This window comes from Acanthisitta chloris, unplaced genomic scaffold, assembly GCF_000695815.1.
Source record: "Acanthisitta chloris isolate BGI_N310 unplaced genomic scaffold, ASM69581v1 scaffold21084, whole genome shotgun sequence".
NCBI lineage: Eukaryota > Metazoa > Chordata > Aves > Passeriformes > Acanthisittidae > Acanthisitta > Acanthisitta chloris.
In genome coordinates, this window is record NW_008671272.1 from 22,409 (window position 1) to 46,582 (window position 24,174).

The 24,174-nt window shown below is 38.7% G+C and overlaps 1 protein-coding gene across 1 annotated transcript in view; it reads left to right on the top strand.

Moving 5' to 3' along the window:
* Window positions 1–247: 247 nt before the first annotated feature.
* The window catches only part of LOC103801625 (myelin regulatory factor-like protein), a gene marked incomplete at its 3' end in the record, with an annotated part of 27,831 nt that continues 3,904 nt past the window's right edge, over window positions 248–24,174 (top strand). The window contains exons 1-13 of the mRNA XM_009074043.1: window positions 248–251; window positions 5,347–5,437; window positions 8,891–8,958; window positions 9,053–9,311; window positions 10,528–10,619; window positions 12,348–12,495; window positions 15,650–15,845; window positions 16,703–16,779; window positions 18,016–18,126; window positions 18,703–18,793; window positions 21,521–21,721; window positions 22,096–22,204; window positions 22,684–22,793. Coding sequence (XP_009072291.1) covers window positions 248–251; window positions 5,347–5,437; window positions 8,891–8,958; window positions 9,053–9,311; window positions 10,528–10,619; window positions 12,348–12,495; window positions 15,650–15,845; window positions 16,703–16,779; window positions 18,016–18,126; window positions 18,703–18,793; window positions 21,521–21,721; window positions 22,096–22,204; window positions 22,684–22,793 — 1,557 coding nt within the window. The remainder of the gene's footprint in view (window positions 252–5,346; window positions 5,438–8,890; window positions 8,959–9,052; window positions 9,312–10,527; window positions 10,620–12,347; window positions 12,496–15,649; window positions 15,846–16,702; window positions 16,780–18,015; window positions 18,127–18,702; window positions 18,794–21,520; window positions 21,722–22,095; window positions 22,205–22,683; window positions 22,794–24,174) is intronic.

A 24,174-nucleotide genomic window follows, 5' to 3' on the forward strand; every position in this document is an offset into this window, starting at 1 on the left:
TGTGAGAGGAAGAAGCTGTGTTAATTCCATTTAACTGAGGAAAAATGAAACTTCTTGGGATATCATGTTTCTTTGATAATGTGTGGTTCTGCTGTGTCACACTAGAATGTGACAAAGGTCTAATGGCATACAGTGTGCAGGGATGCTGTTAGATGGCTGAATTTCATTATCTGGACACAGATATGTATCAAGGCCAGAAGAGCAATCATTCATTCTGCATGGAGTAAGCTCCTCTTGCTGTTAGACCATGGGTAAGTCTGAAGAAGGAGCAAGCTATATCAAAGCAATGTTTGCTTCCTTTTTGAGCAGGGCTTACATTTACTAAATGCGTGGCCTGCTGGCCAGCTTTAACTGAGGGCCTCTCCAGCTTGGAGCTACAGCTTGTGGTTGGCTTTATAACACCACCTCATGACACAAGAGTCATAAACTGCAAGTGCTGATTTGGTGGCCTCTGCGATTAGTCGTAGCAGCATTAGAACACTGACTTCCAATGCTGTGACAAGGCTGAGTCCTGCAATATTAAGTGGAGAATGGTGCTACTGAGGAGGTCTTTCTGCTTCCTCAGTGGTTCAGTTTTGGCTTACAAATGCGTCAGCTGGCAGCTAAGCTCATTTATAGATATGCTTTGTGAGACTTTTTTTGAAGTTTCAGGAGCAAAACCGATTCAATTTACCCTATCACTTTAATTCCTTACAGTGCATATTCATTTGGACAGCCATTAGTAAGATGAACTCACGTCTGCATTATTGAGAGGGAACAGTCTGAAACACGATTTATTTATTTTTTCCCAAGGAAAGTGATGTTAGGGAATACATTCCGTGCAGGTAGCTCAGTGTGCAGCTGCAGTGCAAGCTGCAGATTGAGCTCTGGGTGGAGGGGGGCCCAGGCAAGAGGCTGTGAACAGCTGGTCCTTCGCAGAGCAAAGGGCATGGGGATTTGTGATGCAGCCAGGTGACCGGACACTCCGAGACACAGCAGGAGCTGAGGACCTCCAGACTGTCCTGCACTTTCCTTTGTTTGGGATCCCTTCTCAGAGGCACCCAGCTCAAGCTATTACTTTGTTAGTTAATTATTACATCAAGATTTAAGTATTTGAAGGATCTGGACATCTGAGTCTCTGCTCTGGGAAACCAGGGGTTGAGCAGGTGAGGAAACCTGGTGTTGCTGTGAGTGTGAGGTGAGCAGAGAGTCCAGAAGGACACATCTTGCTCGCTGGAGCTGCCACTGTGAAGGGGCCTCTGTTGTAGAGCAGGTAGTGTGAGTGTGACTGCAGAGTGGCTCCTGGATCGTCCGGCAGGGAAGTTACCTTAACAGTGAGATAATGTTTGTTTTCTTGATGATCACTTCTTTGAATAGTTGCTCGACCTTATAGATTAGATACGACTCTGGGATTTGACCTTGTTTTTTTCTCATTCAAGTAAATGGCTTTTGTCCTGTGGCTGTTCTGGGAAGTACTTGGGGTTTTTGGGGGGGCTGTTTTTGGTGTCATTTTGCACGCTAGAGATTTCATCTTTGATGCAGGCTTTTTCTATTATTTCTGTTGAAATGAGTATATCTAATTAAAACCTTTTGCTTTTGTGAATGAGTATGTTCCTGTTTATCAAGGGAAGGTCAGAGCTCCTGATTAGCTCTTCTGCCTGGTCTGTAGCAGAACAATCTGTTCTTGCTGATGTTATCAATGGGTTGAGAAACGTGAGGGAAGGCCTTCCTAGTTACACTATTAAACTCAGTCTTCTCTTTTTTATTGTTGTTCTAAGGTACTTTGAGGTGTCTGAAATGCATGTTTGGTCTCGGTGCTCTCTGTGATCTAAAGAAAGCTCTTAGTGGAATCACCACTTCTCTGTATACCCATGCTCTTGGATGGGTAACGTGGAACATAGTTTAGAGCTCTTGGCAAATAAAGCCAAACACAATGCTCTTAAACACAAAAACCATAAAACCCAGAGATGTCTCATACCATTTTAAGATGAGAGGTTGAAACAGGAATAAAAGGTGAAATGATAAATTTAAAATACTGACAGTAAGATTTATTTCTCTGGCAAACGCTACTTTGAGAGGAGAAAGAAAACTCAAATAAAAAAAACCACCTCAAAAAAAAGCTTGTGGCTTACTGCTTGGAATTACAGGTCCTTCTAAAGGTGGGTGACCTAGATGGTGATACCTCCTGGCTGGCTTCAGTGCTCCCAGCTACAGCTGGTTTGTCCTTAACCCTTTCCTGTTTGTTACTGCCATGTGCCTGAGGTCTGTGTCTGTAACTCTCCATCTTGTCAGTGACCCCAGGTCTGTTCCAGTCAAAATCAACTGAACTATTGCAAACAAATTAAATAACAACCAGTCCTTGGAGTCCTATAGTGTGAGAGAAGGGACTATAAGTCCCATAAGTAATACTTACCTTAGTATAAGTCTGTGATTTCAGCTGGACTTTCCACTGAGTCTGTATAGTTGAGCCCGTAAAGTGCTGATGCCTGTTTTAGTGTTAAAGAGCATTCAGATGGAAATCGGTGAAAAATTCTCAAGCAGAATCATTTCCCACAAGTTGCAAGGGCTTGTAGCAAACATCATGAATTTGTCTGTTCAGCAAGCAGGTATTAGTGAACACCAACCATGTTCTGTGTGCCATTTTTACATTTTTGAGCTGTGTTTAAGGATTGTTCTCTGTGCAGAGTAGCTGATGTTTTAACATGAATCTTACTACACATGGCTGGACTTCGCTAGAAAGTTACTGCCATCCTCTTTATGTCAGGAAATGATCAGTTTATTGTTGATTTTTAGTTATACTATTTCTCTGTCCTCCATCCTTCACTTGCATTCAGATACCACTGAAAAGGAAGCAACTGATTTAAATGCAAACATATGTAAGGCAATACATGGAAGTGTTGGGAGGATTAATCAAGCCAGGTTTTTCAGGGATTGTTGGTTACAGAACCATAGAGTGAAGCTGAGGAGCTAGGTGATGAGAGCCTCTTGGCTGGAGGAGAGGAGAGGATGTCTGTTCTGTGCAGGAAGCCTCTCAGCAGGGCTTCTCCTGCCACATATGCACAGTTCTGTCTCTTACAGGTGCCTAACAGCCAGGTGAACAGACTTGCATACTGCCCATATCTGTTAAACACTTCCTGTGATCAAATGCCTGTGAAATGGATGCCAAAATTTAAAATAAATTTGCATATGATCCAATAGGTCCTCCTCTGCTGAAACAAATGCCAGTGCAAGCATGTGATGCTACTGACCTGGAAAGCGCATTCAGAAAGGAAGCATAAAGTTCTACAGGCCAGCAAAATAAATGTACCAGCTCTTATGTGCACCTGCATCAGAAACATTCATTAGTGGTGGCCTATCTTCTTCCTGGTGTGCTTCCTTCCTCTCCCAGCACAGAATTACTGATCCTTGCCTTCTCCTCCCCATTTAAGTGTTCATGCAAAGTGGAGAGATTAAGATGGAATGATACATATTGCTGTTGTTATCACTTAGCAACAGAGATGATCTCTGAACTGTGGGATGCCCATTTGAAAGGCATTGTCCTTGTTTGAGTCATAGCTGTGTTCTTTGATTCAAAAGAGCCTGTTTCTCACCTTGGTCAAAACAAAGGATTATTGGGTTTGTGATACAGGAACACACTTTGTATTTTACCTCTGGCCTCATGTTAGTAATAAAATTATATCATTCTGCATGAAGACTAGGCAATTTGACCTGAAGAACAGGTGGGTAAAAGGAGGAGAAGGCGATTGAATCATTTTCCTGTGAACTACATTAGTAAAAGGAGAAGTGTTTGTGATTCAAGACAAGGGTATATTACATTCAGACATGAAGAATTAAAAGATGCTTCAAGACTTTCCATGTTACAATTTTGCTGAGGCAAGTTGGTATGCTACACCTATTGAATCTCTTCTTCTCTGGTGTGTCTACACACCTGTACACCTGTAGACAGGTTTGTCTACAACATCAATATATTAAGATGTTGTAGCGACGTCGCTTTTTGACCCTTCGATGTCAGCTCTTCCTATCATTGTGAAGCAGAATTCACCAAGCGTTGGATAGTTCACCCAGTAATAGGGAACGTGAGCTGGGATTAGACCGTCGTGAGACAGGTTAGTTTTACCCTACTGATGATGTGTTGTTGCAATAGCAGTAGATCTGCTAGTAGCACACCTGCAAATTGCTGTCCCTCAGTGAAAGGCAGTCAGAATTAAGCCTGCAGCAATGATAAGTAAACAATGTCTAGATTAATCTGTGATCAGTTTATTAGCAATGTGAATTTATATATTAAGAAAGTTGCAGAAAAGGATTCCTGTGCAAGGTGACAGATTTTTAGATGCTGCTCGTGTCTTACCCTTTCTGAACACTGGGTCAAGGTGCCAGACAGAGACATCAGAAACGAACTGAAGATATTTTATGGTGACTTCTTACTATGCAAGCTAGTACAGTGAGAAGACAGCAAAAACACTGAAGGCAGTTACTACTCCTCTGCTCAATGGCAGCTACTAACTCAATGGCAGCTGTGAACCTTTTGTGCTCTCCCATGCTACTGCAGAGCTGAGGGGACATAGTTGGTGTCAGATGCTGGGGGCTGAGCCACACATAGCTCGAGTACAAATATCAAGGTCCTTATCTTGTTTGCTTTCTGACTGGCCACACCTGTATTTGTGGAAGGCTTGCTGGAGAGGTGGAGCCTGCAGAGTAGGTCTCCTTGGTTGGATTTTTTTAGAGAGCTCCAGTTGACTTTCTGCAAAAGTTGTCATGAATTCCAGAAACTTTATAATCATAAAATCTGTTTATAGCCTTCAGTTACCAAGCAACAAAGGACAAAGTACTGAACCTTTTTATTTGTTAATGCATTGAACATGTTAGTGGGTTGGGTTTTTTCAGGCACAATAAAAAGAAGCTACCAATCAAACATTTCTAAAGCATTATTTGTGCTTTCTTTAAGCTCAGATGATTGAGTGTTTCAGAAACTCACTAATACAGAAAATGGATCTATGTGTGACAATGTCTGAGCTTTGACCCAACTAATTGTTTTTTGCTAGTGTAAAAGAGTCAGAAATTATCTTCAAAACCCTTTTCCCCAGCTGCAGTCTGGAGTCCTTCACTCTCCTGCTGTGGTAATTCAGTGAGCCTTAATAGCACTGGTGTTTGCTTGGTGCTGCTGTCATCTATCTGCCCTTGCACATACTTGTTTAGTCTGCATTTCCCATCATCCTTTTTCCCCAGAATGACTAAACCAGAAACATAACTCACCTGTTACACAAGACAGGACAGATTTGGTTTTCTTTTGTGTAAGAGCATGGACAGCTTTATTTAGTCTGAAACACTGATGATTCCCTCTAAATTTCTGTCTATGTTTAATTTTAGGGCAAGATGTCCATGGAGCCTTGGAGAATCCCATGGTGGATACAAGCATGTTGGAAGAATTCATTAGTAGTGACATAGAGTTTGGAACTTTGTAAGTATTGTAGCAAAATGTACTTTCTCTCCTCAGCCACCTCTCTTAAATTGTTTCCATTAGTGCCGTGATAAAATCTGAGTTTCAATGGGATTGTGGCTATCTTGATACTGTTTCTTGAAGCTACATAAGAAGAGTTGGAAAAAAAAATTAATTACATGTATTAATGGAAATACAGTTGCCTTGTTGTTCAACAGAATGAATGATAACAAAGTCTGAGCTGATTCACAACTGTTAAGCTAATTGTGACAATAAATGCAAAGCTGTTACTGCAACATCCTGTAAGAGCTAGTTCACTGTTCATGTCTAGAATAAGTGATAAAAGTGAGACTAATGTAAAATATATTGAGAGAATAATGTAAATCTCTCAGTTTGAGGGAAGCAGAACTACTGTTTTCATCCTAATACTTAGAGCAAAAGCTGTCCATTAATCTCTTTTGATACTGACTTTAAGAGATTCGAAGGATACATAGTGCAAAGGGTTGTGGTCAAGGGTGGAAGATTATGCAGCACACATCTAGCAAAGACTTAAACCCCAAATTGTTCATCTAGACAACTGTCAGATGACTGTTGTTCAATGCAAAATATTCTTAATGGGCTGAAACTTTCATTTGCAAGAAGCAGAGCTAGAGGAGGTGCTTTAAAACTAATTAAACATGGCATTTTTCATTCTAGACACAGCAGCACAGATGTTTGCTTACAGTGGGCTAAACAGGCTTCTACTTGCTCTAAATCATGAATAATGAATTGATTCTCTTTATCCATGCTATAAAAGTAAAGAAGAATGAAGAGGAGGTTGCATATAAATATATATAACCTTTATTTTTAGCGTGGCTAAACATGTGTTAGATTAACCAGATTATTGAGCAGGAGTTCAATGACAACTTTAAAATGTTATTATATTGCTTTTATACACAAAATGAAGCAGAAATCTAAATGTGTATATATACTGTTATGTAACTTAGCTATGTTAGATATAGTTACAATGCTACAAAGCATTTACATGCAAGAAAACCATCTCTAAAGCTATCATGGGTTTGGAGGCTCAAGAGGATTTTGCACTAATACAATAGTCATATTTCATTATTTATGGGATTAAGAGCATTTACTGAGTCATTAGATCTCTACAAGTCAAATTAATAAGTATTTGTCTGTATTGCAGACTATCTGTACATAAACAGAATAGCAGCAATGCCATTACAAAATATGAAGCACATGTCAAAAGTAGTAGGCTGTAACCAAAAATGACACTGCTCTCTTTAATGCCATCCAAACTCAGAAATGCAAAACTCAAAGTAGAAACAGTAGAATGAAAATCAGGTGATGAAAATTTTGCATTGATGATTGAAAATATTTGCTGTATATGTGGGAACACATTTTATGAATACGAAGGTGTCCCTTTAAGCACTTTAATTTTATTCAGCTTCTGCCAGAACACTGAGCCTTAGTAAAGGGGGTGTGTCTCATTACATTTCTGTCATCCTTCCTCTGCTCTAGAATTTTTAGTCTAACATACATTTTTAGCACTTGTCTTTCAGATTGGTCTTCAGACCAGTGTCTGAGCTGACAATTCACGGGAATACCTAAAAGGCTTAGGAGTCCATTTCTTAAATCTCCATCTATTCCTAATGTAGCAGAGGAACCCTGTGTATTTCCTTTAAATGCCAGCGAGATGGCATAGAATTTTCTCTCCCTTAAACTGCTTTGAAAACACCACTATGGACTGAAATAAATAATTAAATAGACATGACAGACCTGTGCCCTCAACAGACTGAAGAGAAGCATCAGTTCACTCTAGTGGCTTGCTGTTGGCCCAGCATGCTCCTGTTTTCAGTGCAGAGGGAATGAAGTGGCTGAATATACTGAGCATGATGTCATATGGTATGGAATATCCCTTTGGTCAGTTTGGTCTGTGTCTCCTCCCAGTCTCCCATGCACCCCCAATTTCCTTGCCAACATGGCAGCACAGAATGCAGTAAAGACCTTGGGTCTGTGTAAGCTCTGCTTAGTGATAACAAAAACTTCTTGCATTATCAACTCTGTGTTCAGCACAAAACCCAAACATAGCCCCACACTAGCCACTGTGAAGAAGGTTAACCCTACTTCAGTGCAAACCAGCACACCTGGGTAGTGCTGACTGCCAAGGACCCTGAGCCACTGTGGAGGTGGCTCTGCCTTCCAACCCATAGGACATGAACTGAGAGATGAGCCTCTTGCTTCTATAGCTCTACATAGAGGCCAGCAGGCCAGCTCTGCCTGAATCTGTCATGGTGTGGTGTTACTCAGCAGGTGTGTTCACGCAAGCCGTTGGGATGATGGTACTCATGTGGAGGGCTGCATGGGTCAGCCCCTTGGGAGCATCCTTTGTCTGGGGCAAGAGAGCCCAGACATAAGAAACTTTTACTTTGTTACTAAATAACGCAAAATTTTCATCATTGACATGTATTTAGAAAAAGATAATGTAGCCAATTAAGCACTTGGGAAATGTCTTTTCTCCCCTGCATTTTTGAGACTTGGTTATTCAGGTTTCAGCAATATGTCAAGATTGTGTCTGGTGATAAACTCAGCATTACAGATAATGGGTCAATAATGGTGTTTGGGTTAAAACACAACTGAATGGCTTGTCTTTTATGAAGAATGAGGTTTGGGGTTTTTTTGGGTTTGTTTGGATTGTGAAACGTTTTTTTTAAAGAGGCTGTTGGGATGGACCTGTTTGTATTTTCAGGTTTTTGTAATTTAGGGATAGAAGCTATTAATTATTGGTCTCTTGCGATGTTTTTCCAAAGGAAACAAACAGGAAGATTATGTAAGACTGAGGAGAGGAAGGGCAGTCCATCACCCATGAAACCCCATGTTAAGATTCTGGGCTTTTTTGATGAGCTTGTGAAAGCTCATGTTTCAAACTGGGCACATGCATTTCCCACCTGTGTGTCAGCCCCCTCTTCCCTCTGCACTTGGGCTGCCTCTTGTGGTGAGCAAGGTGCTAAAATGGGACCTGCTCTAGTGTCTGACAGAGAGAGGCTGAGAGCACTTTGGCCAAACAGAGGTCTTAAGAAAATGGCTGCTGGATGAAGATGCTACAGATCTTTAACCTGTAGTCTAGAGAGAATGGGTTTAAATCCTTTGTGAGGTCTGTATGTTCAGAGTCACTGGTGTGCCTGGAGGTAACTGAAGGAGTATTGAAGTCAGTGGGTGGTGAAGTCAGGCTTTGGGCAAGTACTGGTAGAGATGGGGTCTCCCTGCATAGCAGCGAGAAGGAGAGCCATAGGCGATGATCTGATGAAGTGTAAGTGATGTTGCTCCTGTGAGAAGGGGCAGCAAACATGGTGAGCAATGTTTCCTGAAGATCCCTGTCAGTTGCCTGGGGGCCCACTGCATCTGCTTTCAGCATTGGCTGTTGTTGTCCTCCATGTCTTGTTCCAGTAGAAATTAAAATCTCTTTTTCATCCTTAGGCAAAGCCAGTTGCCAGACTCCCCACCAGACTCTGGATCTGAACCATGCTCCCCACCACAACTACAGAGTAGGTGACATGAATTTGGCCTCTCCCAAGCTCGTAGGAAGGTCTCCAGTTCCACTTCTGTGTTCTTGTTTTCTTGTCTGTTTATTTCCTGCAGCCCCATGGTATGATGCTACGTGGCCCAGTGGGCTGCAGCCTCCACTGCCATGCCCATCTGCTGCAGCACCCAGCAAGCTTCCCTGCAGGTTAATGGAGACTTACTGTGACTCCAGTGCCAGTGGGCATCCTTGTGCCATCCCCCAAGGCTGCTGCCTGAAGACACAAAATGCTGTGACTCCTTGGAATCATTCAACATCCTCCAGCTGTTTGGGTTTTAATTATTCGTATTTTCAGACAAATGGATCTCAGATTTCTGGGTAAATGATAAAGTTTTTATGCAAAGGACGAGACAGACTCAAAAAGAAGTAGACCTGATAGAAGGCATGGTTTATGATTGGTTGTAAATCCCCGTGGATATAGTGTTTTCCACAGGATGGCAGTGTTTGGACATTTTTGATATCCTCGTGGTTCAGTGTTATTTAAAACATCTTGATTGAAGTTAAGATTGGGATTAGGAATGGATTTCAATGTAAAAAACATTAGAAGGCTAAAGAGGGATCAACAGGTGCTTCATAACTGGATTATAAAAATATTCAGGTGCCTTGCAATACCTTTTGTAGGGATTTGTCCATAAGGATCTTGTGTTCTAGCAAGAGGCATGGTGAAAAAAAAATTGTCATATCTATGTAAACAAGTGAAATGGTATTCATATACCATCTGCCATATTAACCTACCAGTGTGTTGTGGATAATTAATTATTTAAAATACACTAGTATTTTAACATTAACTGTTAAAACCCACTTTTTTGTGCATACTTCTTGACTAAATGTGGAGTTCTAGAACAAACGCAGAGGAAGAATAACAATTGAGGTGGTGGGCAGACTTCTAAACTTCTACTCATGGAGAAGCCTTAGTTTGAGTACCTATTGGGCCTGACCAAGACCTGGAGTTTGGCTTGGTTTTTTCCCCCATGCAGGAGGAGTGATCATCTATCAGGATATTCAAGTTTACATTCTATAATATGAAAACTTTGGAATAAGGTTTTTTTCCTTTTGCACAAAGGAACATTTTTTCTGAAATCTCACTTTCTGGGAAAGGGGAAAGCTTTAACTCAGCAGTTGCCCCTTGAGATATCTTCGTTAATGCATTAGTTTAACCTGCTACTGGTGTTTTCTATATAAGAATGAAAAGTGTATTAATGCTCAGTGCAGTACAATTATTCAAGATAAAATCTGTGATTTCAATGCAGATGTCAGGAAACAGTAAACTCCTGCCACTTATGCACTGTGTAAATTTATTAAAAGACATCAACTTCTTTAATCACATGAAAGGAAAGAAAATATATTTTGGAAGGAAAAAAGAGGATAATCAGTTTTATAAAGCCAACAACAATCTCCTCCCCCTGGCAAATCAGAATTTGGATGACAATACAGTTAAAATGAGATCACAGATACCTGGGTGTTCTCGTTATAATTCTGTAATATCTGTATTTAAACTTGTAAATGAGTAATGCAACGTGTGTTTTTATAAAAGTATTTCTGCAGCATCAGGCAGAAAAAGGAAGCTCTCCCAATTACTTGGAGATGTCAATGATTCTCCAGTGCAGTTTCAGGATTCCAGACAAGGTAAGCAGCTGTATGAAGATGAAATATAATGTTTTATGCTGTAGACAAGTAAATATTTTAAGAGCAGAGCTCCTGCTAGCTCTGAAAATGTAGTGGCATTAATGGTCTGTAATCCCAGGTTTGGAGGAATTTACCTTTTCAGTGTTTTTGAAAACCAGGACCTATATATGTTTGGTGAAGAGAGAAGCAGCATTAGAGGTTCATGTTTCCTGAGGATCCTCTGGACAGAATCTTCTGCCCTTTTCCATGTGTGAGCCTCCAGTACACATATGACACCATACTCTGCTGACTTTGCTTGGTGCTAAATTGACTGAGCAAAGTAACTTTCTTGGGTCAGATTAACAGGGAATTAATGTATGAATGAGAAGAGATTCTGTTTATCACCTCCACTCCATATTTTTTTCTGCAAAGTGTATCCATGTGCAAGCTTGGTAAAATCTGTATTCAATCAAGATAAAAATGCTAAGCTTACACCAGCTGATAGAAAAAGTGCTTATCAGGCATGTACAGAAATGAATCAGCTTCTGTGAAGTGTGAGGCTCTCTATGAATGAACAGTTTATCTAAGGAATTTCATCCATGTCTGTTAGTGAAAAATCTGAGAGTTTGTTATTTCTTCAGAGGAAGTTAACTTTCAGCATTAAATCCATTTTTTAGAATACTTTTAATGAGTAGCAACTGCATTTAGTAGGTTACATTTCCTTCGGTATCTTTTACTTGATAAGTGTTTCTTGGTTGTGACTAGGCGTCTAAGTCAACCTGTGTTGGAAAGAGAAGACTAGCAGACACTTCTGTATCTAGAACTGCTGTTGCTGTTTTTAACACTGTAAGACATAGACTTGAAATAGGCTTTCTTTTGGTGTCACTGTTAATAAAATCTCACTGCCACATGCAGTGGAAGAACAGAGGCAATGGTAATAATGGCATGGGGATCATTTAGAAATGAGGTGTGAATGTCTTTACTGTGGTGAGGTGTTTTTATATATACCTTTACTTTGCTGTGTGTCAGAAGTGGCAACTTGCAGTTGAAGCTTGGGCCTGAAATGATTCTGTAGGCTTTGTCTCACTGTGCTGCCACTGGTTGTGAATGGATCTTAGTTTATATGCTCAATGACATATTTTCTCCTATCCTTAGTGCCCTCCATTTATCTGTCCCTCTTATCACATTCTCCTCTGTCTTCATAAAATGTATAATATCTCAGAGAATTGTGGCTGACCCTGTCTATCTCAGAAATCTCTAATGTATAATCAGAAAGCAGTAACCAGATCAACCAGATGTAGTAGTGAATGTGCTTGCTATTGGAAAATTGTGCCTCCTGCTGTATATTCCTCAGTTTAAACCTGTAGTAGAGAGAATGGGAAGCAAATGTTATTATTTTGCTTAATTGCTTTTTGTAGTATTGCAGATATACAGCAAAATACTTAGCTTTCCTTCCCCCCCAACCCCAAAGAAAACTATCTGTCCTTCTGGAAAAAATGAAAAATAGGAAGTGCTACTTGTGTAATGTTTTGCAAATCAGGAAAGCTGAAAAATGTATTTTCTAGAGCAAGGGAATATAACACAATCTTTTGGAATAACTGCAAAGGACAATCAGATTTACATATATATGCAATAAATTTGTGATTTTATATGTATGTGTAACTAGATAAATTTATTTAGGAAAATGTTTATGTAGGATTTTTGGCCAGTCCCAAAAGTAATAACTGAATTGTCACTATCTGTCTACAGGAACTGTTAAGGACTGTGCTGCTGAAGTGCAAGAATATGACAGTGATGGACAGAATGTGGCTTTGGAAAAATGCAGTCAAGCTCTAACATGGCAACCATATCAAACTTCTCAGTGGAACAGCTTATTGAACTCTAATTCTGAAAAACTGTAAGTGCTGATGTTTGCACTTGAAAAAAGTGGTTTCTTGTGGATTTATATTCTTTGTTATTGTAGTTTTGTAGGAATAAATGATACATTTGGCATCCCTTGTTCTTACTGAAAATGAGAACAGAGAAGGAAATATAACAGGCATGATGAAATATGAACTTGCAGGTGCATCAGATATGCAGAACTTTAAACACTGGTTGAAATTCATGCCAGGTTTCCTGATTTCTCTTCAGGGATTTAGGGGCAAAGTTAAAATACCTGTTAACTTTTGTTTATTTTGTCCAGCGCATTGGGGCAAATACTTACTAAGCATATGGCACCTTTCCCTTGAGTAGCCTAAAATACTAAAAAAATTGAATTAGAAGATACCTGTATTACTTTTGCACTCATATGACCTAAGTTTTAATAACTATAGACATCTGTGTGTGACATGCAACTGTTTAGTCAAAGATTTACAGTCTTCCTGTGTAAAAAACTGTGTAAACTGTAAATATTTTTTTCCACATGATCTGAGTAAGGTCATACTAAGTTCACTTTACATCCCTGGCTTTCTCCATTCTAGTATTTAGTGAATGAATCCTCTTAAAAAATGAAGCCTTTTCTACAGCATCTGGTTAGTTCTTCAGGATTGGTGCAAAAAAATTTGTCACTGTATCCACAGGACTTACACAGCATAGTAAATTTTAATTTTCCTCTAGCCCAGCCTACTGAAAACTCTCATGGGAGTTGAGGGTGTATGAATGTCATTGCTGGACACTGATGTTCCCTGTTTGCACACAGTGTGATGGGGCAATACACATCTTACTGTGTCCCACACAATCCTTCTCCTAAGGTGTTCACATGACAAGAGAGCAGGCAGCTCAGTGTCCATGCCTTTCTACTCCCTGGGAGCTGGATGGGCCCAGAAACCTCTGGCTAAGTTTGTGATGTGAATTGTCACTCTAAATGGAAGTGGCTTTCAACTCCTGTTACACTTTCAGTCAATGACTACATGAGAGCTGTGTGCTGACGGTGGGAGATTGCTCTTTTGCCACTACCCAATTACTAGTTGGTTTCCATGCACTTAAAATTGAGGTTCCAGACTCACATTTCTTTGTGGCTTGGGTCAATAAAGACAATGTGATACTGAGCATTTAAATATCCACACACTGTGGGGGAGGATTGAGATATTATTTGCAGAGGATGTCAGTATTACTTTTAAGTGAGGTCAATGGCAATGCCATTGTCCCAAGATGCACTGTAATTACAGCACATTGCACAGATTGTCTGGGTAGTGATCCTGTATTCTATTAGCCTCAAAAGACTCATGTGCTTATTGTTGCTCAGGGTAGGTAGACTGATTCTGTGCCTTCAAATTGCTGTGCCTGCTTTAAGGGCATTTCTCAGGTTAATTAAAATTTTCCATTGTATTCATACATTATTTTAACCTTTTGGTTATTTCATTTTCACAACAAAAATGCTGTTAGCTGAGATAGATTCATTAGAAAGGGTTACTTGGCCATAATTATGCCCTGCATTGTGTGTGCTTGGCACCTGTTTGACCCCTTGCCCCATATTGGTGGGGCTCTGTTCCAAAGATGATGCCTGAAGTATTCAATTCTGAATAGAAAGAGGAATTTGAAGCATATTTCTAGTAGGAATGCTTGTGTGACAGAGATAACCCTTGTTATCTAAAAGTTATTCCTAATTTTACTGTACTGCTTGGGAAGACTCACCATTCTTTGTGCACTAAGAACAAAATGTGTTTGCTCTTAATGACTGTAAATGACATACTCAGAAAATTACAACACGAAATTGCTCTCTAGGAGTCATTGTTCCAAACACTTCAGCTTGGGGACATGGAAATTTGTAATTTTGCTTCTCAAGTTGCCTGCTTATGTGTAAGCAAATAGCCTGAAATTGCTTTAAGAATATTGGCTAATGAACTTGCTGCACCTAAATCTGAAAAATGACACACATTTCCTACATAAATAAAAAAAATTAGCCATTGTAGGAAGAAACTGAAGAAGTTTTTCTTCTTTGATAATGATGGTTTGAGGAGTGATAGACACTTCATTATATTTTCAAATATGAATTAACACATGACTTAGTAGTTTTGAATTTCTTACAAAATAGTTTTCTCTTTATCCCAGATAATCAGTACTGCCTGAAAGGGGACTTGTGTTTATAATTTATAAAAAGATAATAAAGTCTGTAGATTTCTTATGAAGTCTGTACATTTGATTTTTCCAACTAATAATGTGCCAATGAATGGAAGAGTTCTGAGAAGCCATCTTCAGTAACTGTGTTAATGAGAGCTTCTCAGTAGCATCAGACAAGATCATCTTTATCAAGCTTTTACTAGCAAGAAAAGCCAATGCCCATATAAGAGAACTTTGCCATATGTAGTCCTGTTATTTTAGAATTATCCGTCACTTAAATCAGAGGACTGGAAACATTGTTGGGATGGTGAGTTCACTCTGCCATCTAGAAAGATCCTTTGATACCTTTCCTCGTTTACTGTGGATCTTAAGGACAGAACACTCTTGCTTTTTGGGTGACAAATTAGCCCTTTGAATAAATAAAATAGGGTTTCTTTAGTTGGAGTAGGAAGGACAACATGTAAGGAAGAGTTTTGTAGTCATTTGGCTAGAGGGTCAGTACCAATAGCTTTTCTTTTAGCTTGGGTAAAACCTTATTTGAATTCCAGTAGCTTCTGCAGAAGTGCTTGATGTGGGAATTCATGAACAAAACAGGGAGTCTTGCTGGCTCATTAGTACATTGTTGTCTGCAGCATTAGCTGCAGACTCTGTTGTTTATATGAGTGTTATAATGAATGTTTGAATACACTAAAAGGTTTGCTTGTGCTTTTAGGTGCACAGAGTTCCTTTATACATAATTGTATGTGAGGATTATGTAAGCCTCTCCACCTCTGGTTTCAAAACATATGTCAGACTAGAATTAGAGGACATTTTATGTGCATTTTCATTTTTACACCTTTGAGTGGCTAATAAGAAAATACTAGTAGAACTGGTGATTGTAAGGATAAATTTTAGCTCCCATTTTGTCACTAAAAATCAGATGGATTTTCAGACCACGCAAAAAATAGGAGATCAAAATGTCACTCAAATATGCCAGTACTTAAACTTGCTCTTCTTTCTTCTTGTTTTTGTAGACCTGCTGTAGGATATCACATTGTCACAGATAAAGGATTTAATTTTTCAACAGCAGATGATGCCTTTGTGTGCCAGAAGAAGAATCATTTCCAAATCACAGTTCATATTAGAATCACTGGACATCCAAAATATGTCAAAACTCAGCTGGGGGTGAAACCAATAGAAAGGTTTTACTTGAAAGTTTATGGAATTAAGGCAAGTGTGCCTCTTCTTTGAGACTATTACTTTTAGTTATCCATATAATGAGGTAAATAATTGAAAGAAACTCTTCTTAGCAATTTTTGAACAATAACTGACAAACAAGAACTCTTTTAGGTTACTAATAACTTCTGTGTGGAACTCCTTTGCATAAAAAGAAAGAAGTGATGTTTTACGGAAGACTTTTATTTTCCTAGCCAATATGGGTCCACAAACCTGCATATACAGAAGTAGTATGAAACTGTAATCTTTCTGAAATATTCCGTCAGGTGTTTTTTTGGCTTTTTTTTGGCTTACTACAAACATTCAGTGATTTAAAAAAAAATCCATGTAGCTGTTTCCTAAGGCAGCTCCTACCGGTTTTGCTTAATGCATTCTAATGCAGAAGAACTTAGTAAATATTGCTGTCATCTGTCCTTATCTTAAGCAAAGTGCTGCTTGGCACCATTCCAGTAAGGTACAGAAATTCCCATTAAAATAACTTATGGAATGTGCATCTACCTCACATAGATTCAGTTCTCATGTTGATTATCTGCATTTATACTTTGGCGTAGAATGACCCAAGAACAGTCTGGATTCAGAAATCAATTTTTCTTTTGCAAATTAATGCATGACTTTCTTTTTTTTCTCTTCATTTTAAATTGCATCCACAGAAAGATTTGGGTCTTCAGACTAGCTGTCAATTATTAATTGAACAGGGGTCAGCTCCTGTATTAATTTCTATGTAGTTCCATTAGAAATCAGAGAAATTTCACTGTTTCAGACACAATTTTCCTATTAATTTCCATTTCAATTTTTATGCATTTGAAAATTTAATACTTTTGTAATTTTTAAAAATGATTTTTCCTTTATAGGTGGAAGCTCCAAATCAAACAATTGCTATTGAACAGTCTCAGTCAGATCGAAGCAAAAAAACTTTCCATCCTGTTAAGTAAGAATTTTGAGAAAATGATTCCATTTCATTTCAATATGTGATTAGTTTGAAATGTGAAGTTGTTGTTTCTTGAAAACTTATAGCAGCTCTAAACCAGTTTTCTGTTTTTTAACCAAATTCCATTGTGGGTGCACACATAGAATCACAATAGTAATATATACCTAGTTGCCCTTCATTAAAGAAAATTTTCAGAGTTTTATAAATTTGTTAAGTTTGTCTATCCAAAATATTTATATTCAACTAGCAACACTCTTGTATGCTGCTTAGAGCTGTATGGCAGGTGCATTTCCAATATTAAAAAATGTCAGTAATGTTCTTGTCCTACGTGGGCATGAGATGTATTTGCAGTGCTTCGAAGGGGGAGTGCCTCTCTAGAAACATACATGCAGCATCTTCCTGGAACTCTGCCATTCTTCAGCATCTTAACTCACTGGCAGAATCAATGTTTATTCTTCTGGCATAAGTGTCTTCTGTTGCAGCTGTTCTGTTCTCTATAAATAATTAAATAAGCATTATAGCACAAGAGATAAGACAGTGCCAAGTTAGACAGGACAGTGCTGGGATAAGTGCTGCACTATATTATCAGCAAAACTGAACTTTGAACTTGGGAGAAGAGCATGACCTCTATCATGGCATTTTTCTTCCTTTTGTATACTGACAAATAGATTCTGTGTGTATGTAAATTGTTTCATTTGTGACTGTTTGGTGGACTGTAGGTTTATCCACACAAACTCTTTGTATTATTTATCACTTACAGGAGCAGTGCCACTATATATGTGAGACATGAGTGTCTTTTGTACTTCCAGACATACAAATTTGGTGCAGGTGAAAAACAGGACAAGCAGTGAAATCTATTAACTTTAACGTGGAGATTCAGGTCCAACAATAAACAAGCAGATATTAACCTTGGCAAGTAGCAAATGCTTGTCATATGGAACACATACAGTTTTATTATATTCAAGACTGTGTACAAACAGACCAAGAAACACAAGACTCGTTTTACTAAGAACAGTTTCTGACTGCTGGTTCTTTATCCTGTTTATCTCCCTGACATAGTAACTTTTTTAATACATTTTTTGAAATGTTGGTTGGTGCATTTTTACTGGGGTTCCTCTGCTTTTTTCATTTGTCAGTTTTTCTCAGAACTGTTTTAATGAGTTTGAGAAAAACTGGCTTGAGCAGGTACATGTCCAGATGCTTACTTTCCTGATCTTGTTTCCTTTTCTGTTTTAGAGTTGATCTGCCAGGGGACCAGATAACTAAAGTAACACTGGGAAGGCTGCACTTCAGTGAAACAACAGCAAATAATATGAGAAAAAAGGGGAAACCTAATCCTGATCAGAGGTATAGCTGTAGCTAGCTGGCCTGTGTATTGGAAGGAGAAGAGAGAAGGTCTAATGTAGAATCGATCTAATGTTTGTAAAAAATCTCAGTGTTATCAAATCTCTGATTTTATTTCCAATTCTGTGATAATTTGTATGTGCTTAAAGGCCTCTTTTTCTAGAGTCACAGAATAATATGAGAATAAAAAAGAACCCCATACCTCATCCTCATGGTTAGAGACTGTTTCAGGAGAACATAGCCAGAACAATGACTGACAAAATCAGGAAGCCAAAAAACCCAAATAAGGATAATTTTCTTCTGAGGAAGGAAAGCTTTTCATCTTTGAGTCTTCATTATTTAAACTTGTCAAAATTACTGTAATCTTTGTTAATTTTCAGTGACTGTGGGGATTGTAAGAGCATATTTCGTGAGAGTGAAAGAAATGCTTTTTCTTTCACATGATAGCAAATAAATAGTAAAAAACATTCTGGCTATCTTTTTATGTATCAATAACAACACCTGTATTTAGAATGATTTTTTTTTCTGTAAGAAGACATTACTTCAACTATTGTCTTAATTAAATCAATTTCAAATTAGATACTTTATGCTGGTAGTTGGACTGTATGCTGTCTCTCAGGACCAGTTCTACCTACTATCTGCAAGTGTCTCTGAAAAGATCATCGTGAGGGTAGGTATAAATTTATATTGCTGTCACATTAAAGTATTTACTATTTTGATATTCACAGGAGATTGAGGGGGCATGACTCTTGGGCATAAAAATTTCTACTGACTCAAAAAGATTGAGGAAAAATATTACAACTGCATTGTGTATGAGTATGTTATCTTTTAATTATCAGAATTAAAAATGTTGCAAGTAGAGCTACTGAAGAATTTAAAATGAAAGCTTGTTGTGAATTCAAATACAAAATGCGTTGCTTTTTCCAGATTTTTTTTATTTGAGTTGAAGGAAATTCCTGCACTTGCTAGGAATTTGGTAAACACTTTTATTGGCTAGAAACTTCATTTTCTAAGGAGAATGAGAAGGAAAAAATATAAGGAATTTACATTATATATAAAAATATATTAAGTCAAGCAGCTTTAGGAAGACCCATAGCTGCCCCTTTCCAGTGTGTTTCCTGAGTGTCCCACCTCTTAATTTGGTGATATTAATATCAGTTTCAAGTTCGTAAAAGAAAGAATTAGTCTCTTCCTCACAACTATTACTTCTCAGTCCCCTGATCCACATAAAGTTTTCCTTTTAGTATTCAGATTTAGCCTAGAGTTAGACAAAGAAAAGAAAAAAAACCCCAGAGCTGTAGTGTAAGAGGAGCTATGGAGGATTAGGAGAGAGAGAAAGCGCAGAGCGCCCCAGTGTGAGTGAGATTGCAAGGAGACTACCAAGGGAAGGTGGGGGCTGCTGAAGTCTTTCAGTTCTTGCCCCTTTTTGTGTGATTTATAGCTGGTGGTTAACGTTTGAGTTGGGCATAGTCTAGCATTATGGTTATTTCTAGGGTGAATATTATGTTTATGGCTTAGAAAGATGGGAAATGTGTAGGTGCCATGCAGTGGGACTGCAAAGGATGGAGAGGCCTCTGGAAGATTGCAGTCCAGTCAAGTTTTTTATGTGTGTCAATCAAGGAGCTGCTTCTTTTTGCATGGACTCTTTCTAGTCCTTGGCTTATGGAAAATAGTCTTAGCAATTTGAGTCAGATAAGGTCAAGAGCTCTAGTGTATTAAGTGGGACTGGGAAGGGGATCCTAAAGAAAGGCAGGTGCTGTCAAATGTTTTTAGTCCTGGCATTGTTTTCTGCAGGCCATTACTTGTGCCCCTTTTGGCAGCCCATGGTCTGCCTAGGCTTATGGTTATGGCCTTGTTTAGCATTTGGGTTTGGAGGAAAATCTCCTGCATGTGTAGTGTTGCCCAGGGGCTTCCAAAGGAAGATGATGGCTTTCAGGTGGTTTCAGTCCTGGCACCGTTTTTGTCTGGGTGTCCTCTTGTGCCATAAATCCTCTTCCTGCCATCCTGCTTGGGTTTTGGGAGGGTATGGCTGAGGGCTCCTTTCTGGGTGGAGCTGTGACAGGGCCTTGAAGGCAATGTCTGGAGTTCAGCAGTTTTCTGCCCTGCTGAGAAGTTTTATTGTCCTGGCCATTGCTGTGGGTGCTTTTATTTCAGGACATTGAAGGACTATGTTTGCATTATTCCTGCATATATAGTTCTCCTTTTTTTCCCCCATTAATTATCACAACACCACTTTAATCTGAATTTCTCTTTCTGATTTAAGTGTTACAGATACCACCTGTTTATTAGTTTGCGTAACCTGTTGAATTTTCACATTTGCCTCATCCTTGTTACCTTACAAGATATATTTTTTTTGGTAATATTTAGAAACCTATGTTTTCCTACTATTTTTAAAATTAGATTCTTTTGAAATTTCAATGAAGAAGGATCCTTCAATGTGTGTGAGACAGGTTTTTAACAGGAATCTACAGAATGAGATTAGTCAAACCTGATCACTATTTCAGACAAAGAAAAAAAAGGCAGAAAAGCAGAAAGATCAAGAGGCTGTGATCTGAAGTGATGAAAATATCAACAGAAAAGCTGGAAAGAAAAACCCTCCAAATTTCCAGATGTCTAACAGGGCTTCAGTGACAGGGTAAAATGAGTCAGCCACTGCCTACTTTGAAGTGGTAAAGCTCTGCAAATGCAATGTGAAAGAAAGCAACTCAGGTTCTGGCCCTTTATACCCTCAAACCCAACAAAACTACCAGCTGAGTAGTGGTTGTCAGGCATATCAGATCATGCTCTAATTGTGACAAGCAGTGGTGAGTGCACACCACCATGCCTTATAGATTGCAAAGCCTTGTGAAAACCTGGTGTTGTTAAATGAGTGCTAACTTTTTATCATGATCATACTTTTATTCAGACTCACATTTTAAGGCCTGAATTCAAAGTTAAAAAAAACAAAACAACTTTCTGTTGTTTTATTGGTGTTCTTTGTAAGACCCTGTTTTCTTGACATGAAATTTCTAATATGGGTTAATTTAAAACATTACAGAGGATTTTATGAATTGCATTTGTTTAATCTCTGCCTTGTTTGCTCCTTTCTGATTTCCAGTCTGAAATAAAATTTACTGGTAAACAAAGGATGGTTATGTGGCATTTGGAAAGCTTTGGACATCAACAATGTAGCTTAAGGTGCTAATAAAGTAGGGGAAAAAAAAGTGAGGCCAATTCTGTGTGAGCAGAGACACTTAGAAATGACTCCACTGTTTTCTTCTGTTGGTGCATTAGAAAAGTTCTTGAATACAATTTGAATATTAAAGATTTGGCATTTCAGTTTCCCTGAATTTCTAATGGAATAAGCAGTCGTACATCTATGCTATAATATTTCTTAAAACAAATATTTTTGTTCTAGGCATCTAACCCAGGGCAGTTTGAGAATGACAGTGATGTACTGTGGCAGCGAGGACACGTTCCAGAGACGATAGTCTATCATGGTCGAGTAGGAATTAACACAGATGCACCAGACGAAGCACTGGTTGTCTGCGGAAATGCAAAAGTTATGGGCAGAGTCATGCATCCCTCTGACAGCCGAGCAAAGCAGAATATCCGCGAGGTGAGGGCTGTGGAGTATTCAGGGCATTTATGCTTGCACCACAGCACATGTGTGGATCATTGTTCTGACACATGAAGCAGCTTCTTTATTGTGGGTGTCCTGAAATGCTGGCCTAAAGAAACAGGATGTACCACTGTGCTCTGCAGAACCATTGCCTATGGACTTTGGAAGAGGCTGCCTGTAGAAACTGGGAGTTGTCAGACTGGCAATAAAAATAAAAGTAGCACTCTGATAATGGGGAATGGGAAGATTGTCCATATTTTTCAATGTGAAGATTGGCCAAATGACTGTGTCAGGCTACTTGCTCTCTCCGTGACGTCTTAGATGCCATTCTTAGTGCTTCAATATGTAAATCTTGGTATTTGTCCAACTAGGTCGATACGAATGAGCAGTTGAGAAGAATAACACAAATGAGGCTGGTGGAATATGACTACAAGCCTGAATTTGCATCTGTTATGGGAATAAAAGATACCCACGAAACAGGTATTCAGTCAGCTCTGTTCCCATTTTTAATTAATATCCACTTCTATTTGTTGTGCCATAGTGCCTTTTAACACCCTGCTATTCCATCCTCATTTCTTAGGGTACTGCAATTGTACACTTTACTGTGTATCTCTTGTGATATAAAAATGCCAAAATTAAGTATTTCTGGTAATTTTCCAGCTTCTGTTTCAATTTTTAAAGATGACACATTATTTTTCCAGAGATTTTATGAGAATGAAGTGCATGATTGCAACCAATTTTGTTCTTATTGCAGAGAAATGAGAATTCTAAAGGTATCTGCTTGTTTTCTGTGAAATGGAGAAAAAAAAAAGGGAAATCCTGGATTTTCCTACCGCAGAGAAATTCTACATCATCTTTGGCTCTGCCTGCAGCTTTTAGGATGGTCAACACAAAGCACATAACCATGATCAACAATATGCCACTGTGTTTCCTAACATTAATCTTTATCTCATGAACAGGAATAATAGCCCAGGAAGTGAAGGAGCTTTTACCTGAAGCTGTTAGAGAAGTTGGAGGTGTTGCTTGTAATGATGGAGAAAAAATAGAAAACTTCCTTATGGTTGACAAGGTATGGTCTAGAAGGAGAAAGTGGAGGTGTGTATTTAGATGCTCCTTTCATATATGGAGCTATAAACACATGCTATGCTTTATACAAGCTGTAGCCCTCCACATGCATTAACAAAAATGGTGTTTGGCAAACCATTGATAGTGATTTCATAACATTTGTTCAACAAGTGGCACTCCAAAACATTCTTTTGTGTATAAGCATTTCAGTTAATTAAGTGCTTCAGAAGTGAATTAAGCAATGATGGCATTCTATTTGTTAAATAAAAACTTACTCTAATTCTGGTATAACTTCTACATACCAAATACAAATGTATGTGAAGGTTTTTTGGCAATCTGAAATCCTTATTATGACTTCCAAATCATGTACCGTGAAATGTCCCTGGCACACAAAGTAATTACCATGCTTACATGTTGGAAACAATGCCTTAGTCTATTGTCCTATGCTCTCTTCCCTTACTTTTCTGTAGAAATAGGACTGCAAGGGACTGTCAGTCACAAAGTCCAGTCACACAGGACTGCTGACTGTGCTTGTCCAGAACATTGCTGATAGTGGCCCCTTCACTGTAGGCCAAGGACCACTTCCCAACTTTTACCCATTTATGGCTGACAGTGAGAAGAGGGAGGTTTTACAGATTGGTAACCTTATCTTGTCTGGATGATATCATGAGCACAATCCTGCATTCATTAAAATAATGCATTCTTTCATTATTTTATAAACCCCAAAATTTTACACCACCAAACATGGAGAAAGTATCTATTAAAAAGACTGTATTTCACTTGTATTCTTTTGATAGGCTACAAATAAGTTAAATTCCTATGTTAAATCTTCTAGGCTGTATTCCATATAAAAGCAGTATGAATTAGACACCTTAAATAAAGCTATGGAAAGAGCACTGTCTAGAGATACTGTTGAAAATGAGACTTCTAGAAAATTTGCTGTATTTGGTCAGGGTCCCAGCTTGTAGTTGATTTCTAGACACTCATAGAAGAGCAGTGTTGTTAGATGGTGACGCTAGGTTCATTTTGCCCTTTAGCCCTTCCTGTTATATTGTGTGACAGCTGCAGCATCATTTGTATTTTTGAGCCTCTACAAACTTGCTTTGAGGTAGTCAGGGTTTTTTTCTGGCAAAAGTTTAGGTTGAACAATTGAGCTTTTGATTTATATCTATTCTTTGCTGAAATATCACACAAAATACCATCTCTAACAGTGCCTCACAGCACTGCTGTTTGGGCCCATCGTGTTCCCCTTTCTCCTCTGTACCTTGGGTCTCTGGACAATGCATGGCAGGATGTCTTCCAGGGGTGTGACCTAGCAAATGAAGAAAACCTTCTCTCTACTTCATGCCTGCAGAGTATGATTCTGTGGTGTATGTGGCCCAAGC